Genomic DNA, 21,362 nt, shown 5'->3' with positions numbered 1-21,362 from the left:
TTCTTGTTGAACAAGGTATAGGAGGAAAGGCTGCCTCCATAAAGATTTGTTTGTCGAGCTATCATTGTTAGAGCTCAGGGAGGAGGAAATTTGAATATTGTAGTTCTCTGAAGATGGACTAATTTCGAAATGGGCTTAAGAATCCCGGGCAAGCCTATAAGGACTTTTTTCACCATTGCAAGACTTTATTCTCAAACACAGAGAAAAGAAATAAGTTTCTGCTCAATTTACTGAGATGCTATATTTTTTACATATACATGTGCAGATACAACTTGCAAGACAATTGTTATTGTTACTCATTCAAGGATTTTTTTCACCATTGCAAGGATGGTACATCCAAAGATAGAAGAACTGGACAATGTGATAAAAGTAGGGCTCTTTTGCACAAGCATCTACATGATTGCATTTGACAACTGGTAGCTGAATGTGTGAATGGACTCTGTTGAAAAGCATTCCATTATTAACCTCTCTGTGGCATTAGAACTTTGGTGGCTCATTTGCAGAGGCGTAACTATAGGGGGGCAGGGGGGGCATGTGCCCCGGGCGCCATCTTTTCTGGTCACGTGGGGGGCGCCGCCATGACAAAAAAATATATTTTTTAATTTTTTTTAATTTTTTGTCAATACAAATGTTTCCTGCTCAGTGCAGCAGCGCTGCAGCAGTCAAGGGAGCGCATCGGTCCCTTCCACGCTGCCCGCGCCCCCCCCGCATTGCTTTGCTGGCGCCTGGCGGCCAGTCAGTGGCCTGGCTTGGCGGCGGTGGGCACTTGTGAGGAAAAACCTAAGTATAATGTAGTATGTGGGGGGGGGGCGGGGGGGCGCCATTTCAGTGCTTGCCCCGGGCGCCATTTTCCCTAGTTACGCCTCTGCTCATTTGTGCAGATCTGGTCTGATCTGCATACACATCAACATTGTTCAGTTTACCTGGATGCAGCGGCATGTAGCATCTGTTTACATGCATAGAACAAAAAGTGGAGCTTTGGAGCTGCCTGTTTTCCATGTTGACAGCAATCTTGTGCATGTTCACCCCAAAGAGCTTTTCTGCAGTTACAAAACTACACCTAAGGCAGTCTCTTGAATGGAGTATTAGTCTGCAGTGGGATGGTAGCACTTAGAACACACTTTCATATCATTTATGTCACCTCTCTTTATTATACGTGTATAACTCTTGTAGAACCTAGAGATTTGGAAAGATTAAGTGCTCTACTTCTTACATCTAGCATTCACTACTTCTAGTGTTGTGTGTCTGAGCCCAGAATCTGATAATCAAACACCAAATCTTCCCTGGGGAAATGTCATTGATTAACTGGTTTAACAGAAAGATTTCAAAGACTGACACTGGCTGTCATTCGGAAAGAAAGGTGGCTACTTGGAGATGTCAGACGAATTTGAGAATAAATGTTTGACACTCTAATTGCTTCCTTTGATTAGATGTATCTTTCTGATCATGTACAATTTGTGCTTGTTTCTTCAAAGTGAGACTGGAAAGGAAATTTCACTTTTTTCTAAAAATCAGTGGAACCTTGATTGCTGCAAACTTTAAGAGGATAGAGTTCTATTTTGTTTTGTTTTTTCCATGTCCTGATTGAAAATGAAAACTTAGAGCAGGACTACATGGCAGTCCTGTGTTGATTTTTGTCACTCGGTAACAAGTAATACAACTAACCCGATGTCTTGACATCATTATGCCATGCCATTTCCTCACCTCCACCACTGTCTCTGCCAAAGTGGAACAAAGCCAGAGAAACAGATGACATGAGGAAATGGTGTAAATTATGGACAGAGAGGACTTGTCACAGTGCTGCATCTTCAGCAACAGGTTCAAATTTAATTTGCAGCTCCACTTGCAGGATGTGGTGGAAATTACCTTTTCCCCTTTAAACAATTTTTAAAGAAATATAGTAATCATTTTATAATTTCCAAGCCTTGGATCAAAATAATCCACGCTGACACTGGGGCTTCCCTCTGTAACAACGTGGAGTGTGGTATGGGGACAGGAATTGGTGCAGGGGGTAGATGATCAGAAGTTGGCAAAAATAAAACATCTCTAGGAGGAGGTGCCTTCCATTTGTGCAAGTGACACATCAGATCCAAGCCATCATTAAAAGCCAGGCGTATTTCTAAAGAAATAAATTTTCCTTTCAATTACTTAAAATGATAAGATTTGAACAAAATATTTAAAACTAAATATTTTATTCAACTATATTAAATTGTCATTAATAATTCCATGTGGGAAGATAAAAAATGCACAAGGATATAATAAATTGTATGTTTATTATTTTAAGGTGATTAGGTGAGTGGTTGGTCCACATTAATGTTTGATGGTTAATTGGTATCATTTAAGTTGACCAGGCCCCACCCTCATCTTCAATAAGTTAAACTGCCCCTTTGCATTGAAATTGCAACTTAGCCTGTGTGCTCAATTAATAGTCACTTCCATTGGAAAATGATGTGTCATCTTGCCACATGGTAGCATGTGATCCACTGTCTTAAAGAAACTAGAGAGGTTTGTAAATTAAAAATTCTAGGTATTTAAATAAAGCAACACTTTAGCACAGCTTTTAAAAACAAATACATATATTGCAGTAGCTGTATCTTTGAAGGTTTGGTGAAGTCTTAATTATTTCTGTTTATGATTTCCCTTGCAGGTACATTTACATCCCAATGGGAGGATCCCGCTGCAGCATGTTTAAGATGATGTTTTCCACAGCAATCACATTTGCTTTTGTAAGCTATTGGCATGGTGGCCATAACTACCTTTGGTCCTGGGCTGTACTTAATTGGCTTGGAGTAACTGCCGAAAATGGAGTGAAGAGGCTGGTTTCTCTCCCAGGTTTCCATAATTTCATTGTAAGTTAATTTCCTCTGCCTTTTCATGTTCACGAGATCCAAATTTGGGCTTTGAACTAGATTTTAATTGCTTAGATCTTCTTCGTGGTCTCTCGATGGGGTTTTGCACCTGCGTGGAAGCTCTGTTGAGAAGCTCTTTTTGAGCTTTAGGCCATGGTTTCCTCACTTGCGAATGATGGCAACAGGGGGATGGTATCACTTACCACACATTCCGAGCCTACTCACTCAGCAGCAGGAAAGAGTACTACACCCAGATGTGCCTTCACCTCACGGAGTGGTGTCTTCCGTGACCGGCCTCATGAAAACTGCCTGTAAACCTATGGCCAGAAAGACATACCGAAGTAACTGGAAATGTTTTGTCAACTATATTGAGCAGCTCGGTCATAATCAGGATGAATTGACAACCTCATACTCTCCTACCTCTTACATCTGAAAAGCTCTGGACTGGCTTTGTCCTCAGTCCGGGTACACATGGCAGCTGTTATGTTCTACCTTGCAAACAACCACAAACCCTTACCCTTTCAGGACCCTACTGTGAAGTGTTTCCTCAACGGGCTAGCCCATACCTACCCTGAAATACCTCACAGCCTTGGGGACTTGCCCTGAATTCTTACCCAGTTAATGAATAAGCCCTTCAAACCCCTTGCCCTGTGTGATCTCCACCTGCTCACCTGGAAGGTAGTCATGTGCACGGACCGGTTCGGAGGCCATTCTAAAGGCCTCCAGACCGGTCCGGCACGGGGTGGTTTTGGTTCGGGTGGGTGGTTCTAAAAAGAATAGGGGGGGGGCTTTACTCACCCCTTCCAAGAAAGTCCGTATTCTATGTATTAATCGGGTGGCAGGGTGCCGCCCGCTTCAATCTCCGGCGCGGGCTCCTTTTTGTAAACAATCGGGCGGCAGGGTCGCTCCCAGTCCCTGCCGCCCGCCCTCCTCAACTTTAAACGTCAAGCCGAGCAGGCCTCCCTCGGCTGGCGGCCGCCCCCTGTAGGTATCAGGGGGTTCCCCCCTCCCCGCTGCCCCCTTCTTGAAAGATGGTTCCCCCATTACCAAGGGACGGCAGGAGAACTCCCTGCCGTCCCCTTCCCCCTTGCCGGCTGGGCTGCAACTGGCTTCTAGGAAGCCTTTCGCGCGCCTGCGCGAAAGGCTTCCTAGAAGCCTGTTGCAGCCCAGCCGGCAAGGCAAGCGGATGGCAGGGAGCTCTCCCGCCGCCCGCTCGCTACTTTACTTTACTTTAGCGCTTGCCCAAGTCCGCTTGCCTTGCCGGCTGGGCTGCAACTGGCTTCTAGGAAGCCTTTCGCGCAGGCGCGCGAAAGGCTTCCTAGAAGCCAGTTGCAGCCCAGCCGGCAAGGGGGAAGGGGACGGCAGGGAGTTCTCCTGCCGTCCCTTGGTAATGGGGGAACCATCTTTCAAGAAGGGGGCAGCGGGGAGGGGGGAACCCCCTGATACCTACAGGGGGCGGCCGCCAGCCGAGGGAGGCCTGCTCGGCTTGACGTTTAAAGTTGAGGAGGGCGGGCGGCAGGGACTGGGAGCGACCCTGCCGCCCGATTGTTTACAAAAAGGAGCCCGCGCCGGAGATTGAAGCGGGCGGCACCCTGCCGCCCGATTAATACATAGAATACGGACTTTCTTGGAAGGGGTGAGTAAAGCCCCCCCCCTATTCTTTTTAGAACCCCCCACCCCAGTGCCGGACTGGTTCCGTGCACACCCCTACTGGAAGGTGATTTTTCTGGTTGCTATCACTCCGGCTCACAGAGTTTGCAATGTGGGAACTTTGGGTAGATCCCCCGTACTCGGTTTTTCACATTGACAAGGTATACTTGTGACCTGACATAGACTTCTTGCCTAAGGTGGTCTCCACTTTTCATATATCTCAGACCATCCCATTGCCTATCTTCTTTCCCAAGACTGCATCCCAAGCTGAAAAAGTCCTACATTCCCTGGATGTGAGGAGGGGACTAGCTTTTTCTGTTCTTCGCACCACCAACATCAGAAAAGGATGTTATGGATTTGTATCTTATGGGATTCATATCTTATGGGAAACACATGTTAGGTTCACAGCCTGCCTCCCAAACCTTATCCAGATAGTAGATCCTATTACACTGGCCTGCCAGCTTGCTAAGAAGCCCTTGCCAGTCCCTATTTGTGCCCACTCCATTAGGGCAATTGCCACCAAGCTCCCTCTGGAGACCATCTGCCAAGCAGCTACTTGGGCGATGCCAACTCCTTAATCTCACATTTCGTGCTGGATGTCAAGGCATGCCAGGATTCTGCATTTGGTAGAGCTGTATTGAACTCCATCTTCCAGTGACTGGTTCCCTCCTCCAGGTACATAAGCATGCAATGCGCCCATCGGTGTGAATGACAGAGACCACGAAGAAGAACAGCAGGTTGCTTACCCATTACTTCTAGTAGTCATCTGTCCATACAAACACACACACACACACCCTTCCTCCCCGCTGCAGTCTCTTTCAGATCAGCAGACACTTGAACTGAGGGAAGACTGATGTGGCACCAAGGAAAGGGGGGGAGCTACTGCCAAAATGTAGCAGAGAAAAAGAGCTTTAGAAGGTTCCTGATGGGGCTCCTGCGCATGCGCAAGAGCCCATCGGTGTGAACAGACAGATGAGCACTAGAAGAACTTAAGTTACAGGTAAGCAACCTACTGATATTGAACTAGATATCAATCATAATATTAATGATTCACACGGCGATTGTTACCCAGATCTCCATCTACAAGTGCTATTTCTATATTGTGCAATCAAATGTGCAAATATTAAAAACGTATTAGATTGTTTGGATTATGCTTTTCTACTTAGAAGACATTACAAATAAGGCATATGCTTTATATTGAAGCCTCCTAATGGAATATGTGGATCACAGTGATAAGCCAAGTGGAACAAGAGGCACTGTGAAATATGATGGTGCCAAAATGATGATGGTAATTGATTTTGCTGTTTAAAATTCTGGGAAGTCAGCAAAGAGGACAGTTTCTTTCCACTGTGATTTGCTTTTATTGTACAAATGGTTGCTAAATACATTAGATTAGGGGTAGACAACCTTGGCTCTCCAGATGTTGTTGAACTATAACTCCCATCATCAGCCACAATTGTGACTGGGGGTGATGAGAATTGTAGTTCAGCAACATCTGGAGATCCAAAGTGGCCTACCCCTGCATTAGAGCATAAGTGCCATTCAGCACGGCAAAAGTTGCAGTTGGGTTGTGTCATCCCCAGAAAGGAGCAGTAGATGCTGGGATGTGGCCCAGAGTCAAGCCCGTACTTCCTCCTCTTTCTTCTGTGCCGCATTGGTGCTTGCCTCCTGATTCAGTGGACCAGAAGCAAAACAACTGCAAAGCCTTCCAAGTGCTTATGTACTATAGTAGTGCATATTAGAGTGGCATTTCTTCAGACTTTGGACTGGATTTGTGGCACGCTTGCTGAAAAGGTCACTCACCAGTGATTTGGAGCTAAAATGTTTAATCTGTCAGTGTCAAAATAATTGTGTGTGGTTCTGCAAACCTCAAACCACATCTGTGGAAGATCAGTTGAAGTCATGAAGCTACTTCTGGATTTAGTTAGTTCAGGTTTGGTTTGGTTTTTTGGTTGTGGGGGGAAGGAACTACTATATGTAGTATCTAAATTCTTCCTTTCCCTCACCTGTGAAAGTCCCCCCCGCCGCCGTTCAACCCCACTTTCTCATTGGCTCTCTTTGTCAAGCCTTTGGGGAGGAATCTTCCATTCACTGCCAAAGTGCAGGCTTGCATGCAGAAGGTTCCAAGTTGCCCCTCTGGCATCTCCAAGTTAAAGCTGAGAGAGACTCTTGCCTGCAACCCTGGAGTAGGTACTGCCAGTCTGTGTAGACAGTACTGAGCTAGATGGACACATAGTTGTAGTGACTGACAAATAAGGATACTTCAGTGGTGTAGTTTGTAATGAGATCCTCAAATTTTTATGTGTCCGCCATCTTGAATTGGAGTGCATGACATCATCACAAACTACACCATTTAGGTGTCCCTGCAACTGTAACCAATTTGGTTCATATTGGTCCAGGCATTGCAAAGTTGATAGGGACACACACACACACACACACACACACACACACACACACACACACACGGTTTTGGTAGGCATACAGGCACACAGACACACACGGAATGCCGGGTGATTTCAGAAGCCTACTGGAAAGTAGACTAAAAATGATTTTAAGTGAATTCTAAAATATCAACAGACTTGGAACGTAAACTGAATTCTTTCTGGTTTACATAGGATCGTAGGAAGCTACCTTATACCAAGTCAGACCATGGGTCCGTCTAGCTCAGTATTATATGCACAGATTGGCAGTGGCTTCTTCAGGGTTGCAGGCAGGAGTCTCTCTCAGCCCTATCTTGGAGATGCCAGGGAGGGAACTTGGAACCTTCTGAATGCAGACATGTAGATGCTCTTCAAGAATGGCCCTATCCCCTAAGGGGAATATCTTTCAGTGTCCACACATGTAGTCGTTATCCAAATGCAAATGAAGGCAGACCCTGCCTAGCAAAGAAGACAATTCATGCTTGCTACCAAAAGGCCAGCTCTCTTACAAAGCTCTCTCTTTGTACATTTTCAGAGCCTAGCTATGGCCATAGGCAGCTATACTGGAAACCAGGTCCTTAAGGGTAAACTTTGTCTAAGACATGGCCATTTCTGACAGTCCCAGAGGAAAAGGCAATCTCAAGCTCAAAGAAACAGTTCAAGGAGCGTAATGCTTACTGGAAGAAAGTGAAACTCATATTAGAGACCAAGATACAAGTTGTTAGGTTAGAAGCCACAGAGCCAGCATGGTGTAGTGGTTAGAGTGCTGGACTAGGACCGGGGAGACCCAGGTTCAAATCCCCATTCAGCCATGATACTTGCTGGATGACTCTGGGCCAGTCACTTCTCTCTCAGCCTAACCTACTTCACAGGGTTGTTGTGAGGAGGAACGTAAGTATGTAGGAGGAACAGCCACAGCCACTTATTTTTATACAATCTATTCCCCAAAACTTTGCTGGGCGTTTACAAGAGCTCGCTTGAATGCCCTACCCTCAGCAATGTTATCAGGGAGATTTGAGAGAAAACCCTATGATGAGAGACTATGCCCTTGCGGATCTGCCCCTGAAACATTGAAGCATTCACTGCTACACTGCCTGCTTTATATCACTGAAAGAGACTTTTTCTTATCCCAGTATCTGAAAGGTTTCAAAAGCCACTCAGAGGAAATGATTCTTACATGTTTATTAGAAGATAGGGACCCAACAATATCCTTGGCGGCTGCCAAATTCTGCTATATTCTAATCAAATTAAGAGAGGCTAGAGCACAGCAATCAGCTACTGCCAAAGGTTCTTGATTTTATGTATGTGACAATATTTTAGTTTCTGTTTTTGCTTTTTTCCTACTGAGTATATTCTGCTTGTATTACTGTTTGATCTAAGATCGTAAATAAACAACTAACTATGTAGGAGGAACGTAAGTTCCGCTCTGGGCTCCTTGGAGGAAGAGTGGGATATAAAATGTAAAAATAAATATAAATAAATAAAATAAGATAATCCAGAGGAACAGGGTGAGAAACCCTGCTTGCACAATGCTTCATAAGCACATGATCATCCACTCTCCCCCGTGTGCACCACTGGGTCACAGTGTCTGTATAAACAGATATCTATGTGTCCTTTCCATAAAAGGTAAAGTTGTGCCATCAAGTCGGTGTCGACTCCTGGCACCCACAGAGCCATGTGGTTTTCTTTGGTAGAATACAGGAGGGGGCTTACCATTGCCTCCTCCCATGCAGTATGAGATGATGCCTTTCAGCATCTTCCTTTATCACTGCTGCCCAATATAGCCAGTGCCAAAAAAACAGAGAACCTGAAGTAATTGTCATCCCTCCTTTTCCTTTCTCTTTTTTCTATGAAAATCACACTCCCAATTCCTTCTTTCTTCCAAACCTTTCCCCCAAGGGAAGAGGATGAGGAAATGCCGTATCACTTCGCCTTCCTTCCTCTATAGGCATTAGGGTGTGTGCGTGCCATGCTGCCCCTGAGAACTGGCCCACAGTTTGCTGCCTACAGTGACCCTACTTCAGAGCCAGCCCTGGGATCAGCCCATCAGGCGGCTGCTGTACGTAGTAGATTTCCCATGTGTAAGTCCAGAATGAAGAAGCAACAGAAGAAGCATGTTTTTGCTACTGCAGTTAGGAGATATTGTTCTCAACAAAGATAAGGAATAGGATAAGCGTCACTTTTCTACCTTTTTTATACTTTTTCTTTTTATACCTTTTAATATAACTTTTCTGCATCAAGTGATGTAAAAAACAAACATCAAATGAAATTATAGTACATGAAGATGATTCATCCAAGGGATTGGGTGAAATCCATCACAATTGAAAAAGCCAGCTCCCTAGTGGTAAGCTTCTTTATTTCAGCTTCAGAGGAAAAGGTCAAGTCCTCCTCCTACAACACCTACAAGTGCCATGTTTGGTTCTTTTCGGAATCAGTGAAGAATGTTGCGGCGGGGGGGATAATTTTGCAAACCTACAAATCTGCCCAGGCATGCTCTACCTCTCTCCTTTATATTCCTTTCCTCTCCCTCCCTCCCTTCCCTCTCTCTCCCCTCTCTCTGGTCTAATACTTTGAAATTTTATACAAACAGCAAACTTTAGTGACAGTCTATATCTCTTGTATAATTTCATTGTAATATGTGTTTGACCAGTCTAGTTAAGGAAACAAAACAAAGCAAAGAAGGAAAGAAACAAAGTGAAGAGCAAAGTATGTCTAGTTATCTAATGTTCCTGTATCTTCTGTTGTGTAGGTCTATTATTGTTTTTCATTTTACCTAAGGCAATCAGGAGAACAATGACTGATCTGCATGAACATTCCCCAAAGAGGAGAAAGTAGGGTTGTTTTTCACAAATGTCCCCAAATGTTCATGTTCCCCAAAATGGCATTTTTTGCCCTCAAAAAACTCAGAACTCACAAAAACTCAGCAAAAGATCATCAAATAGTATTTATTGATGTATCAGATTGCCAGAATACTACAGTCTGTCTGAATGTACCTTAACTTCTGTAAAACTTCCTCTGTTCTTTCTCCCTGAGAAGAGATCGTCCAAGAGACAACGTAGTACAAATGGTTTTGTATTAGTTTTGATTTGAACAAACTGTCCATTCAAACAAACCAACAGATTTATAGGCACTTGAAGTACAAATAGTTTTGCTCTTTCTTTGGATTGACTGTTGTCCGGTTTTCAGTGATGAATTACTGCTTCCTTTTTGGCAACTCAGGTAGAATAGATGTTCAGACACTTCCATACTTTTTTGTACTTCTGTATAAGGCAACTTAGAACATGAACAGAATTAAATATGTCAATAGAAAGACTGATTTGAGAATTAATAATTACTCTTATCTGCTCCAGTCAAACTGTGTAGGCATTAAAATAATTGTTCTGATTTTTGTAACTTCAAATTCAGTCATATTAAAAAATCAGTCATACAAATATGACCCCTGCTAACTTGGCAAAAAGGCACCTTTTAACATGGTGATTCTCTTTATTTAGCAGGGGGAGAGTAACTGGCCCTGTCCACCCCCAGCACAGTACCTCCAGTGACTGTTGCTGGTGTCTATCTTATGTTTCTTTTTAGATTGTGAGCCCTTTGGGGACAGGGTTCCATCTTATTTGTTTGTTATTTCTTTGTGTAAACTGCCCTGAGCCATTTCTGGAAGGGCAGTATAGAAATTGAATGAATGAATGAAATATCTTTATCAATTTCTGGATGAAAAATCTACAACAAAATGTTTCAGCTAATCTGAAAATAAAATAAAGATGGACAGATTGTACTGAGTTCTGGTTTTGCAATTATTTCATAATTTGTTCTTTATTTATTTTACATATTTGTATACCGCCCAAAACGCAAGTCTCTGGGTGGTTTACAACAAAACAATAAAAACAAGTAAAAAGGTTAAAACATTACAACAATTTAAAATGTTAAAACTATTAAAAACCATCAGTCTTTTAAAACAGTATCTAATTAAAATCCTGGGTGAACAAATGTGTGTTGATTGCCTTTTTAAAAGTTGTAAGAGATGGGGAGGCTCTTATTTCAGCAGAAAGCGCATTCTGGAGCTTTGGGGCAGCAACAGAGAAGGCCCATCCCTGAGTAGCCACCAGATGAGCTGGTGGCAACTGCAGACGAACCTCTCCTGAAATTAATACTGGCTTGATGTGCAAAGCACACACAGTTAGCATTGGTGCAAGGGCCCATTTCACCAATGCACTATTCAGGGTGTAGCTATAATTGAGTGGATGGGTTCAAAGAACCTAGGACCCCAGCTCCTGAGGGCTACCCCCAGCTCTTGGTCTCTCCCCTTGAGTGCCTTCACCCCGCCGGCCACCCCCATTTCTGCTTCCATCCTGGCTGGAAAAAAGGTATTTAGCAATAGCACTTACATTTATATACCGCTTTTATAGCCGGAGCTCTCTAAGCGGTTTACAATGATTTAGCATATTGCCCTCAACATTCTGGGTACTCATTTTACTGACCTCGGAAGGATGGAAGGCTGAGTCAACCTTGAGCCCCTGGCCAGGATCGAACTTGTAACCTTCTGGTTACAGGGCGGCAGTTTTACCACTGCGCCACCAGGGGCTCTTAAAAGATTTAACTCGCATGGTGGGTGCGGGGCAGCAGTGAGGCTCTGGGGAGCCCCCCAAAAACATTTGGAGCCCCCCCAAGACAGGAGGCCACGGTCCAAATCCCCAAGGTCCATGGCTAAGTCCGCCTCTGGGACAGGCATTCCAAAGCTGAGGGGCCACAACCAAAAGGGCTCTGTCTCTAGTCCCCACCAACCTGATTTCAGTTAGGGACAGGGCCATGAGCAAGGCCTGAGATGCTGAACAGAGGGCCCTGGCAGGTTTATGTGGCTCAAAAGTGCCCAAGACGTTGGGCACTTTTGAGCCACATAAGGTTACTTCTTTCTATACTTAATGAATGAGTAATAAAGCAGCTTAAGACAAATGCTGCTGTGGGATAGACATTTTTATTATTATTTAAATATTATTAAAATAACATATTTATACATATCCACATCTTATTATAAGACACCTGTAATTCATGCTGTCAGAGAAACCTGTGAAAGGAGTTTGAATTCCATGGAACATCTTCAGGGGTGGCCCCCTTGAGTTGCTCTTGTTTTCAGAGTTAAGCAGAGGAGAATTATGTGCAATATATTTTTTCCCAGTTCGTCACTTCCATTGCTTAAATGCTGCACTACATTCTGTCATTTTCTTGTTTGATTTTTGTGATGTGTATGTTTACAGCAAAATATCCAGCACTCTTTCCTACCCGAGAAGTGCTTACTCATATTCTAGATTTACTTCCAAGAGTGGCAGATGTTGAATTTATGGCATATTTCCAGCAGATAAGTAAACTGTAATTATATTGTTTATGTCCATGTATACGATTCACATGAAACCTTTATGCTTTCCATTTCTATCGCAATCCAAAATATCAACTTGTATGGTTACAAGAGACACTTGTTTTACTTCTAGCATTTTAAGCATTCTTGGGGAATGTGCTGGATTTATTTGTGACATTATAGGAAGTAATCCTATTCCTGAATGCCAACATTAAAAGACAGGCATCATTTTATGTTTCTTTTTAATCAAACATGGAAAATAATTAGCTACAACATGAAGAATCTCTCATGAAGAATCTCTATTTGATCCTATCATCAGCTATTTGTCTGTTGTTTTAACATCCACGTTTAGTTTCTCATATCCCATTTATAACTTCTATGAAGTTCATAGTTTGGAAGTTTTGTCCATTGTACGTTAAAAAACTATTAAGTGCAGATGTCCATATTGTTGGTGTAGGCATAATTAACTGTGCACACATTTCAATCATCCCTTCCTTCAGTTTTAAAAATTTGTTGACAAGCATGCAATATAATAATAAAGATAACTGATCTAATGCACAGTATTATTTTGTCACCCCTAATCAGAAAAATGATGTGTGGGGTAATAATGGGCCATTAAACACCTCTGATCTGTTTTCCAACTCTGTATCTAATCATCAAAATAATTTAAAGGATGTGACTACTTATCAATGATTATATTGTAGTAGAAATAAGCCTCAAGATATCTCACTCATTTTGCCATATTGAATATGAATTGCTGGGCTAGCCTGTCCATAATTTGGACAAGGTCTTACTGTACAGATCTGTGCACATATACAGTATAGTTGTTCACACACTATGTTCAACACACATACAGAAATAAACTTCCTAGCCGTACCCTGCATTTGTAGGGGTGTATACCCAGGTTCACTTTTAAATGAATGTATATACAGCCATTCACACAAAAACATGTACATTGTACAGACACTTGTTTGCACGTGAATGGGACTTGCATTTCACTCAATAATGCTAATAAGAGGGAAGGAAGGAATGAGTGGGGAGGAAGTGATGCTTACAGCTTCTCTGTACAATATATATCATACAAATCCACAATGGTGATCCGGTGACGAATGGTGATTCGTTGTTAAACTTTGTCAAGTGGATGACAATCTTAGAGAAATTAGAAAGCTTCAATGCAATTTGATAACACTGGTGGCATTAATCCATATGTTCCACTCATGTGTAGAATCACCTCTATTGCTTCAGGAAGATATACTACAAAATCAGCTTGCAACAGAAAAAATCCCATAAACTTGCTAACACTGGTGATATTGGTCCATATGCTCCAGACTCCACTAATACATAGAATCACCTCTGTTTCTACAATAAGATATGCTAAAGCACCAGCTTGCTATACCATTCCAGATTTTCTACCTTGTTGAAAAAGTATAGCAAGCTGGTGGATTTGTACGATATAGATTGTATTTGACATTTATGCTGTGGACTGTATTATCCTCACAAGTGTGGCTTTATGAAGTATTATCTTGGGTAGAATCTTGGTTCCATTAGAAGAGGAGCATGTTTTTAGATTTAAATAACTTCTTATGTCAACATAAAGGACACTCATATCAACTATGTTTGTTATACATCATTTATTATATAGGGGGGATCTTATTTCTTCTTGTGTGTTTGATATAGAGAACCCAGTATTCATTGCTCATCCCCATTGTAAGAGCTTTCCCATTTCTAGCAGGTTTTAAAAGAGTGCTCAAAATATGTATTTCACAAAGCCTTTGACTAAGCTGTAAATTGGTTTTTATTGTTGTCCTGCTGTTTTAAATTGTTTTAAAATCTGTATAAATGTTTTAATTTGGTTTTAATTCTGGTTTTATTGTTTGATTTGTAACCCGCCACAAGACATGATGTAGAGGTATAGAACTGTAATGTATGAATAAATGTGGGGGAACATGGAGGTTCACAGCCAGGTTTCAAGACCGGCTTCCTGACATATCTGTATCTATAATTATCTAAGATGTACCCGTGGCTAATCCCATGCATGGCAACTCTGGCAAGATTCATAAGGGGAGGGGGAGAGGAAGGCGAGCGGCCAGCAAGAGGAAGCAGCGGCTGGCTTGGCAGCCAGGTGGGGGAAGGAAGCGGAGGCCAGCTTGGCCGCCGGGTGGGGAGAGGAAGCAGCAGCCGGCCTGGCCACGGGTGAGAACGAACTGGGACTGAAGAGAGGAGAATGGACTGGGGCTGAAGGGAGTGGGGAGAATGGCTGGAGGAAGGGGAAGGGCAGATGGAGAACTAGGGGTGCAGATGCTCTGCGCCAGGTCAGCTAGTTGAAGATTAAATTGCAAATAAAATAATGAAGAAAATTAGTTTTAACTACTTTTTAGTATCTTATAATGAGCGTATCAGTGTAATTAATATAGGTAAAATAATCACTCCTAACCCCCCTCCCCAACATATGGATTTGGCAAGCATTTCGAATACCTATTTAATTGTCATGCAGTATGTAGAACAAGTGAATTGCCCAGGTGCTCCGGAGAAATAAATCACATGTCTGAAACACCCCTAATTCTCATATGAACCTTCCTGGCAGCCGAGATCAACAACAGTGGCCCTTCTTCAGGTGCCCCGACTAGGAGGCGAGGAAGATGGCTGCTCCAGAGAGGACCTTTTCGGTGATTGCACCATAACATTGGAACTCTCTCTCATGAGAGATACATCTGGCATCATATTTTAGCTGCCACGGAAAGTCTGCCCTATTTATCTGAACTTTTGGATTTTTGGATTGGCTGGTTTTATATCATTGCTTTGGTGATTAGTTGGCTGGTCCATCAGCTGCTGGAATTGCTGGAGTGTTGAACTGTTTTATTTGCTGTATACTAGCATGTTGTTATTTCTGTCTCCCATATCCATACTTAAGACTATTGTTTTCTAGCTGATACTTTAATGATTTCCCCCTATTAAATGCTACCTGGAATGCCATTTATGAGACAAAAACATATAAATAATTTTAATAAACAAGTAGATGGCACTTATGGAAAACAACCATTGACTCTTATGGAATTTTTTGCTGAAGTAAATTTCAAGGTGCTTTACAACTATCCCTATAAGGTAACTTCCTTTAAATACAATGTGCAAAGCCAGTGTGCTCTCTGCAATGACTTTTGCTGCACTTAGAAATTCTTTCTGGTGTGATGATATGTTGCTTTAAAAGGTACAAGAGACAACAAGGACTTCTCCCCACTCCTATAGCTTCAACATCCTGATAGCAAGTGTCCTAACAACACAAGAATGTATTTTCGCTTTTCCAATGTCAAAACAAGCCCCTTTCAGAAGCTTGGAGAGCAGGCTCTGAATGTGCATTCCATTTCGTCCGTAATATTTCTATATGGTACACATGTAAGCTTGTTGCAGATGTGCAATGGAAAACATGTAGGGTGGAGGCAGTGCCATGATGCCACCCACCACCCTATATGATGCCACCCACTATCATAATTACTTATATGTGTAAATAATGAGTCTCCTACCTTGCTTGTATTGTAAGCTGCCTTTCTATTTCTTTTCAGAACCATTGTTTGTCCCCAAGAGGTTGTCGTCGACTCCATGCAGCTCTGGCATCTGTCTCTACGATGTTCTTGATTTTTTCCAACCTCATCTTTCTTGGAGGAAATCATGTTGGGAGAATCTACTGGAACAGAATCTTCATTGAAGGTAAGTTATCTTGAATCGAACATAATTTGTAATTAGAAGTATCTGACTGAATCTGATTCTGACAGACTTGTAGGCGGGGGGTACTCTGTTGGATGTTGCTGCTTCACATGTGATGGCGCTCTTTGCTCTTCCTCCAACTAAGACATCTTGCCCTTGGCATGGATACAGCAGCAGTTGGAGCTGGCTTTCTGGCCTTCAGCCGGAACATTGTTTTTTGGGTGTGTGTGATTTTTCTCGGGCACATTTGAGATGCATTTTCTGCCAAAATGGCAATCAGTGTGACATATACAGGGCAATAAAATGCAATAAAACAATAAACAAAATTCATAAAAACTCATAACAAGCCTAAAAGCCAAAGCCACATAAACTAAGCAGCGGCAGTTAAAAACATTGCACTCCACAAAGTCAACTACAGGAAAATGCCTTTTGGAATAGAAAGCTTGGCTTTAAAAAAACCCCAAACCATTGAAATGGCAGTAAAGAAAGAACCAGGTGGATCTTCCAAGGAAGCCTGTTCTAAAAAGCAAGGCCATCACTGATGGTCTACCCATTTCCCAGAAGAATGTGTCCATTTAGTCCTGATGCAGAAGTGAATCTAGAACAGCTGGTCTGGAGAAGCAAAGGGGTAACGAAGAACATTATTAGGGGACCAAGGATTTTACTATACATTGAAGCTATTCCCATGAGCAAGCAAAATCAGTCTGGACTCCCATAGTCCAGTTTTGCTCGCTTGTGAGAACCACCGGACTTGCAGGCAAGCCCGGTGGCTCCACGGTGGCAAGCCTGCCTAAATACCCTCCCCCTTAAATGAGGTTAATGGAGCTCCCGCTCCGTCAACCTCATTTCTGCAATTGTGTGTCAGCTGCGGCTGCTCGCAGCTGTGGTGGGCTCACTTGGGGAGGGGGGAGAGGGGTGGGGGATCCCAGAAGTGCACCACACACTTGTGCAGTGCATTACTGGGGCGTGAGGCACCGCACAGTGGCACTTCCCAAACCCCAGAGCTGCTGGGCAAACCGCGGCTGAGCGTGGGCACTCTGGAGCCAAGCCACCCCTCGTCTGGGCGGGCAATTCACCCACCTGAGCGGGGTGCATGATCATCTGTGGGAGAGTGGGTCAAGCCCGCTCTCCCTGCTGAACCCCTTTCGGCTCTGCACACAGATCATGCGTAGAGCCTTATTAAATATTTATTGTGGTAAGATAATTAATGGGTAATGTGTCTTCTACCTACTTGGCTGCATGGACTTTTACAACCTGTTCTGGAATAGTGGAGTGAGTGAATGAAGTTTCTTTATACAATGGGGGCCTTTTAGCAATAGCAATAGCAATAGCACTTACATTTATATACCGCTCTATAGCCAGAGCTCTCTAAGCGGTTTACAATGATGTAGCATATTGCCCCCAACATTCTGGGTACTCATTTTACTGACCTCGGAAGGATGGAAGGCTGAGTCAACCTTGAGCCCCTGGTCAGGATTGAACTTGTAACCTTCTGGTTACAGGGCAGCAGTTTTACCACTGCGCCACCAGGGGCTCTTATAATATAATTTTCATATAATAAATTCAAGAACCACAATATAGGACCACAATATACTGTACTGTTGTCTGACACTTTGCTGTAAAGTTCCAGTCTGGTGGGGGAGTGAAAGGGGGAGTGGGAAATATATGCAGGGGAGCACCTGCTACCCCTTGGAGTCATCCCTTCCTGAGGTTATATTAGAAACAAAGTTGGAACAAAATGTCCACATTCTAACTATGAGTTGAGGGGGGGGAGGGGACTTGAAATTTTGATTGTAGACACCGACCTTTGTGAATGTATATATGTTTTGTGATTCAAATGTTGGGAATTAGTTTTGTATTTCAAGAGACGTTTGTGGGGACATCTTCAGGTTTCAATGATGCAACTCAGATTTGGGCACAACATATTGCTCCTACTGATGGAAATGATTGCATGCTTTCTTAAACATAGACTTCAGATGTTGATGGATGGTATTTGGATAAATGGTAGCAAAGCTGGTAAAATGGCATGGATATAAACTCCTTTAGGTTTTTATTTTATTTTTTAATAGAAGTTTTGAGGAAAAACTCAACATATTGAATTATGGTGGAGAAAAAAGGAAGGGGAATGTCAATGGTTTGATTTGCAGTGGTTTGAAGTGTGACATACCTCTTCCTACAGTGCCCAAGACTGGGAACTTTTGTGCCTGTATCATTCAGCTGCGATTACATTGATTCATGGTCTTCTTGATGCATGTGATTCTACAAAAAGGAGACTGCTCTTCATATGTATGGTTGGCTCAACCATTGATTGGCAACAGATTTTGGAGTAACATTATAGGGTAACAAATAATCAATTATTTTGTTTGTTATTTTTTGTCTAATTGGCATGCCATTTTTTGCATTTTGCATTTCATTTTTTGCTTCAGGCACCAAAATGTCTACACGTGTCCTCCTTGACACAGAACAAAACAGGTAGCCTTGTATATCCAAGAATAGCAACATTGCTGCAAGATAGTTCTGTTTGTGCTGTTTTTCCTAGAACAAATGGAGTTCTCTGGCACCTTAAGGAACCCACAAAATTATTTTAGCCTGAACCTGTGTAGGCAAGAACCTACTTCAACAGATGCAGGGAATGCCTAGTATTACAGAAACGTTTCCACCACCCCCACCACCCTCCATCAAAGGAGCTGACTACATCAGTACATGTCATACAGATTGCCACGTACTTCAGGGATAATTGTTTTTCTGTAGAAATTCTATCCTTCTCATTGTGCAGTAAATAAGATTTGAAACATCACTTTTGAGCAATTCACTGGATAGGCAGCTGCACATAATACTGAAAAGCAAAAATTCATTTCAAGACTGCACAGGGCAACTGTATTACTTCTTCCTAGTGAAGTTGTAAGGGACATTAAATTACCTTCAGTTAAAAATAGTCTTTCTGTGACCCTCTTATTTCCACTCTTCCTTTTGAGACCTAGAAGAGCTTTGCAAATCGTAATAACTCAGGGGATGATTGCCTACCACTTGCTCTCCCTCCCTAGGCTGCTCCTCTCCCCTTCTCCTAGCTAGCTAGATGCTACTGCTATACCGTCAAGGCGTGGCAACCAGTAGCAGGAATAGCCTTGCAGTTCAGTATCCAACCCCAAAACACAGTGAAGCAGGATATTGCTAACTCCCTGTTCCTTGTCTGCCTTACATGAAGAGTAGCCCCTTAAGAAAAAGAGAGAAAGAGAGAGCATTGCTGGCTTCTTAACAGCCATTCAGCGTCTCCTTGACTAATCTTTAAGACCATCATGTTGCTAAACCACTATAGCATTCTTAAATTAAAACAAAGGTCACTACTTACCCCACATATGTAACAGCCTTATACTGAGTCAGTCAAGTGGTCCATCTGGTTCAGTACTGAAACTATTCACACATGCGTGCAAAACCGGGCGAATGTTCCCTCCTCACCCCATTCCTTTGATTGTCTGCCAGGCCAACTGCGGGGCTCCCAGTCCGCTTCAGGAAGGGAGGGGGATCCCCATAATGCACCACACACTCATGTGGTGCATTATGGGAGCTCTGTGGTTTGGGGCAACACAGGGCAATGCATCTGGCACCCTGACCCTCTGAGCTACCAGCAGAAGCCGGTAATCGTATGGGCAGGTGATCCTCCCACCCAAAGGAAAGGACCGGATCCTCTGCGGGGAGGTAAGCTTTTTAAGGCTTCCCCCAGTTAGCCCTCTTGCCCTTTCTCATTAACAGGTAGAAGCTCTCCAGAGTTTCAGACAGGGTTGTATCCAAGCCCTAGAATGGAGATGTAAGATATTGAGCCTGGGACCTTTTGCATGCTAGGCAGGTGCTTTACGATTGACGTGCTACAGTTAAAAGATATAAAATGGCATGTTGAAGCTCAACATAATTGCGAATTTTCTGTTGTTTGTGAACTCTCATCCTTTTTTCCTTTGAATATTTTGCTTCAGCATATGGAATGATAATTTAATTTTAATGTTCAACAGAGCAGGCATTTTATATTCTGTGTTCTACATAATTAAGTCTATGATTTTAAGCAAATTTAGTGCATTGTTTTCAAGGAGTTTAAAATGACTATAACGGGGGGAGAATTCCTTGAAGACACTTCGGAAAGTATGAAGTGGTACATAAAGAAAGAAATATTGTGGGAACATAGGAAACACTTTGGTGCTTTCTGATCCTCAATATTATCTAAGCTCTGTCTAATCTGGTTATTTATTACCTATAAAACCTAGCAGTATTAATTCCTTAGTGTTTTGCCATCAGTGTTATTGTCATTGTACAGACAGTTCCTTCCCAAACGGCTCACTGTCAAAAGCTTCCATCCTATGCACATTTACATGGGAGCAAATCAAGTTGAACACAGTATTACTTTTTGAATAAAGTTGACTGAGATTGAACATTCAGTGCAAACCCAAGCATGTTTACTCAGAAGTTAGTCCTACTGAGTACTTTGGAGCTTACCCAATAACAGGTATGTTTAGGATTGCAGTCTAGGTGCTTAACAGTGATTCAAGATCCTCCCCAAATAAGAAGCTGTAACATAATTTCCCCACAAATATCTCTCCCCTTGCTTTCCTTAACATTCAGCATGAAGAAGAGTTCTCATAAACCTGCTCACTACTTTCTGATGTTTCTGTTGGTCCTAATAAAGGTATGACCCTACTTTGGCTTTTGGCATCCCATCCTCTAATGAACCAAAATGGCTACCTACTTGTATGTGTGTTTTGGAGTTGTCCAGAAGACGAATCTTTAAATGGGAGGACAATGATACTTTACTCCCTGAAGATGGAGCTTGACCTTTTGGAGAGTTGCTTGCCTTCCTGCTTTTTGGGAAGCTGCTTTTGAAGAATTACTTGCCGTCCTAATTATTATTGGTATAATAATACCCAATTTGGTTTCTACTGTCCCATTCCTCTTATACTTTATTGCCTAAAATTAATCTCCAGTTTTGCTAATATAAATACTATTTTTCTTTACTGCTAAGAATATGAGGACACAGCCCTGCTGGCCCAATGCTCATTTAGTCCAGCATCCTGTTTCCCAAAGTGGCCAACCAGATGCCTCTGAGAACACCACAGGCAAGAGGTGAGGGCATGTCCTCTCTCCTGCTGTTGCTCCCCTGCAAGTGGTATTTAGAGGCATCTTCTCTCTGAAACTGGAGGTGGCCTATAGCCACCAAACTAGTAGCCATTAATAGACCAGTCCTCCTTGAATTTGTTCAAGCTCCTTTTAAAGCCACCCAAGGTAGTCGCCATCATCACATTCCATGGCAGAGAATTCCATAGATTAATTATGCACTGTATGGAAAAGTATTTCCTTCTGTTGGTCCTAAGTTTCCCAGCTTTCAGTTTCATTGGATGACCCCTGGTTCTTCTG

At 42.7% G+C, this 21,362-nt stretch overlaps 1 protein-coding gene across 9 annotated transcripts in view; it reads left to right on the top strand.

Moving 5' to 3' along the window:
- HHAT (hedgehog acyltransferase) overlaps window positions 1-21,362 on the top strand; it is a 476,499-nt gene that overhangs the window by 368,946 nt on the left and 86,191 nt on the right. For 6 of the 9 annotated variants that reach the window (XM_053310551.1, XM_053310492.1, XM_053310544.1 and 3 more), the window contains 2 exons: window positions 2,648-2,849; window positions 15,824-15,968. In XM_053310551.1, the coding sequence (XP_053166526.1) occupies window positions 2,648-2,849; window positions 15,824-15,968 (347 nt within the window). Of the gene's footprint in view, window positions 1-2,647; window positions 2,850-9,697; window positions 9,795-15,823; window positions 15,969-18,034; window positions 18,109-18,144; window positions 18,277-21,362 lie in introns of those variants that run through there. The other 3 variants (XM_053310496.1, XM_053310513.1, XM_053310561.1) reach the window with 3 other exon arrangements.

This window comes from Hemicordylus capensis, chromosome 1, assembly GCF_027244095.1.
Source record: "Hemicordylus capensis ecotype Gifberg chromosome 1, rHemCap1.1.pri, whole genome shotgun sequence".
NCBI classification, from domain to species: Eukaryota; Metazoa; Chordata; class Lepidosauria; order Squamata; family Cordylidae; genus Hemicordylus; species Hemicordylus capensis.
Note: the sequence above shows the minus strand (reverse complement) of the source record. Positions and strands in the feature narration are given on the sequence as shown.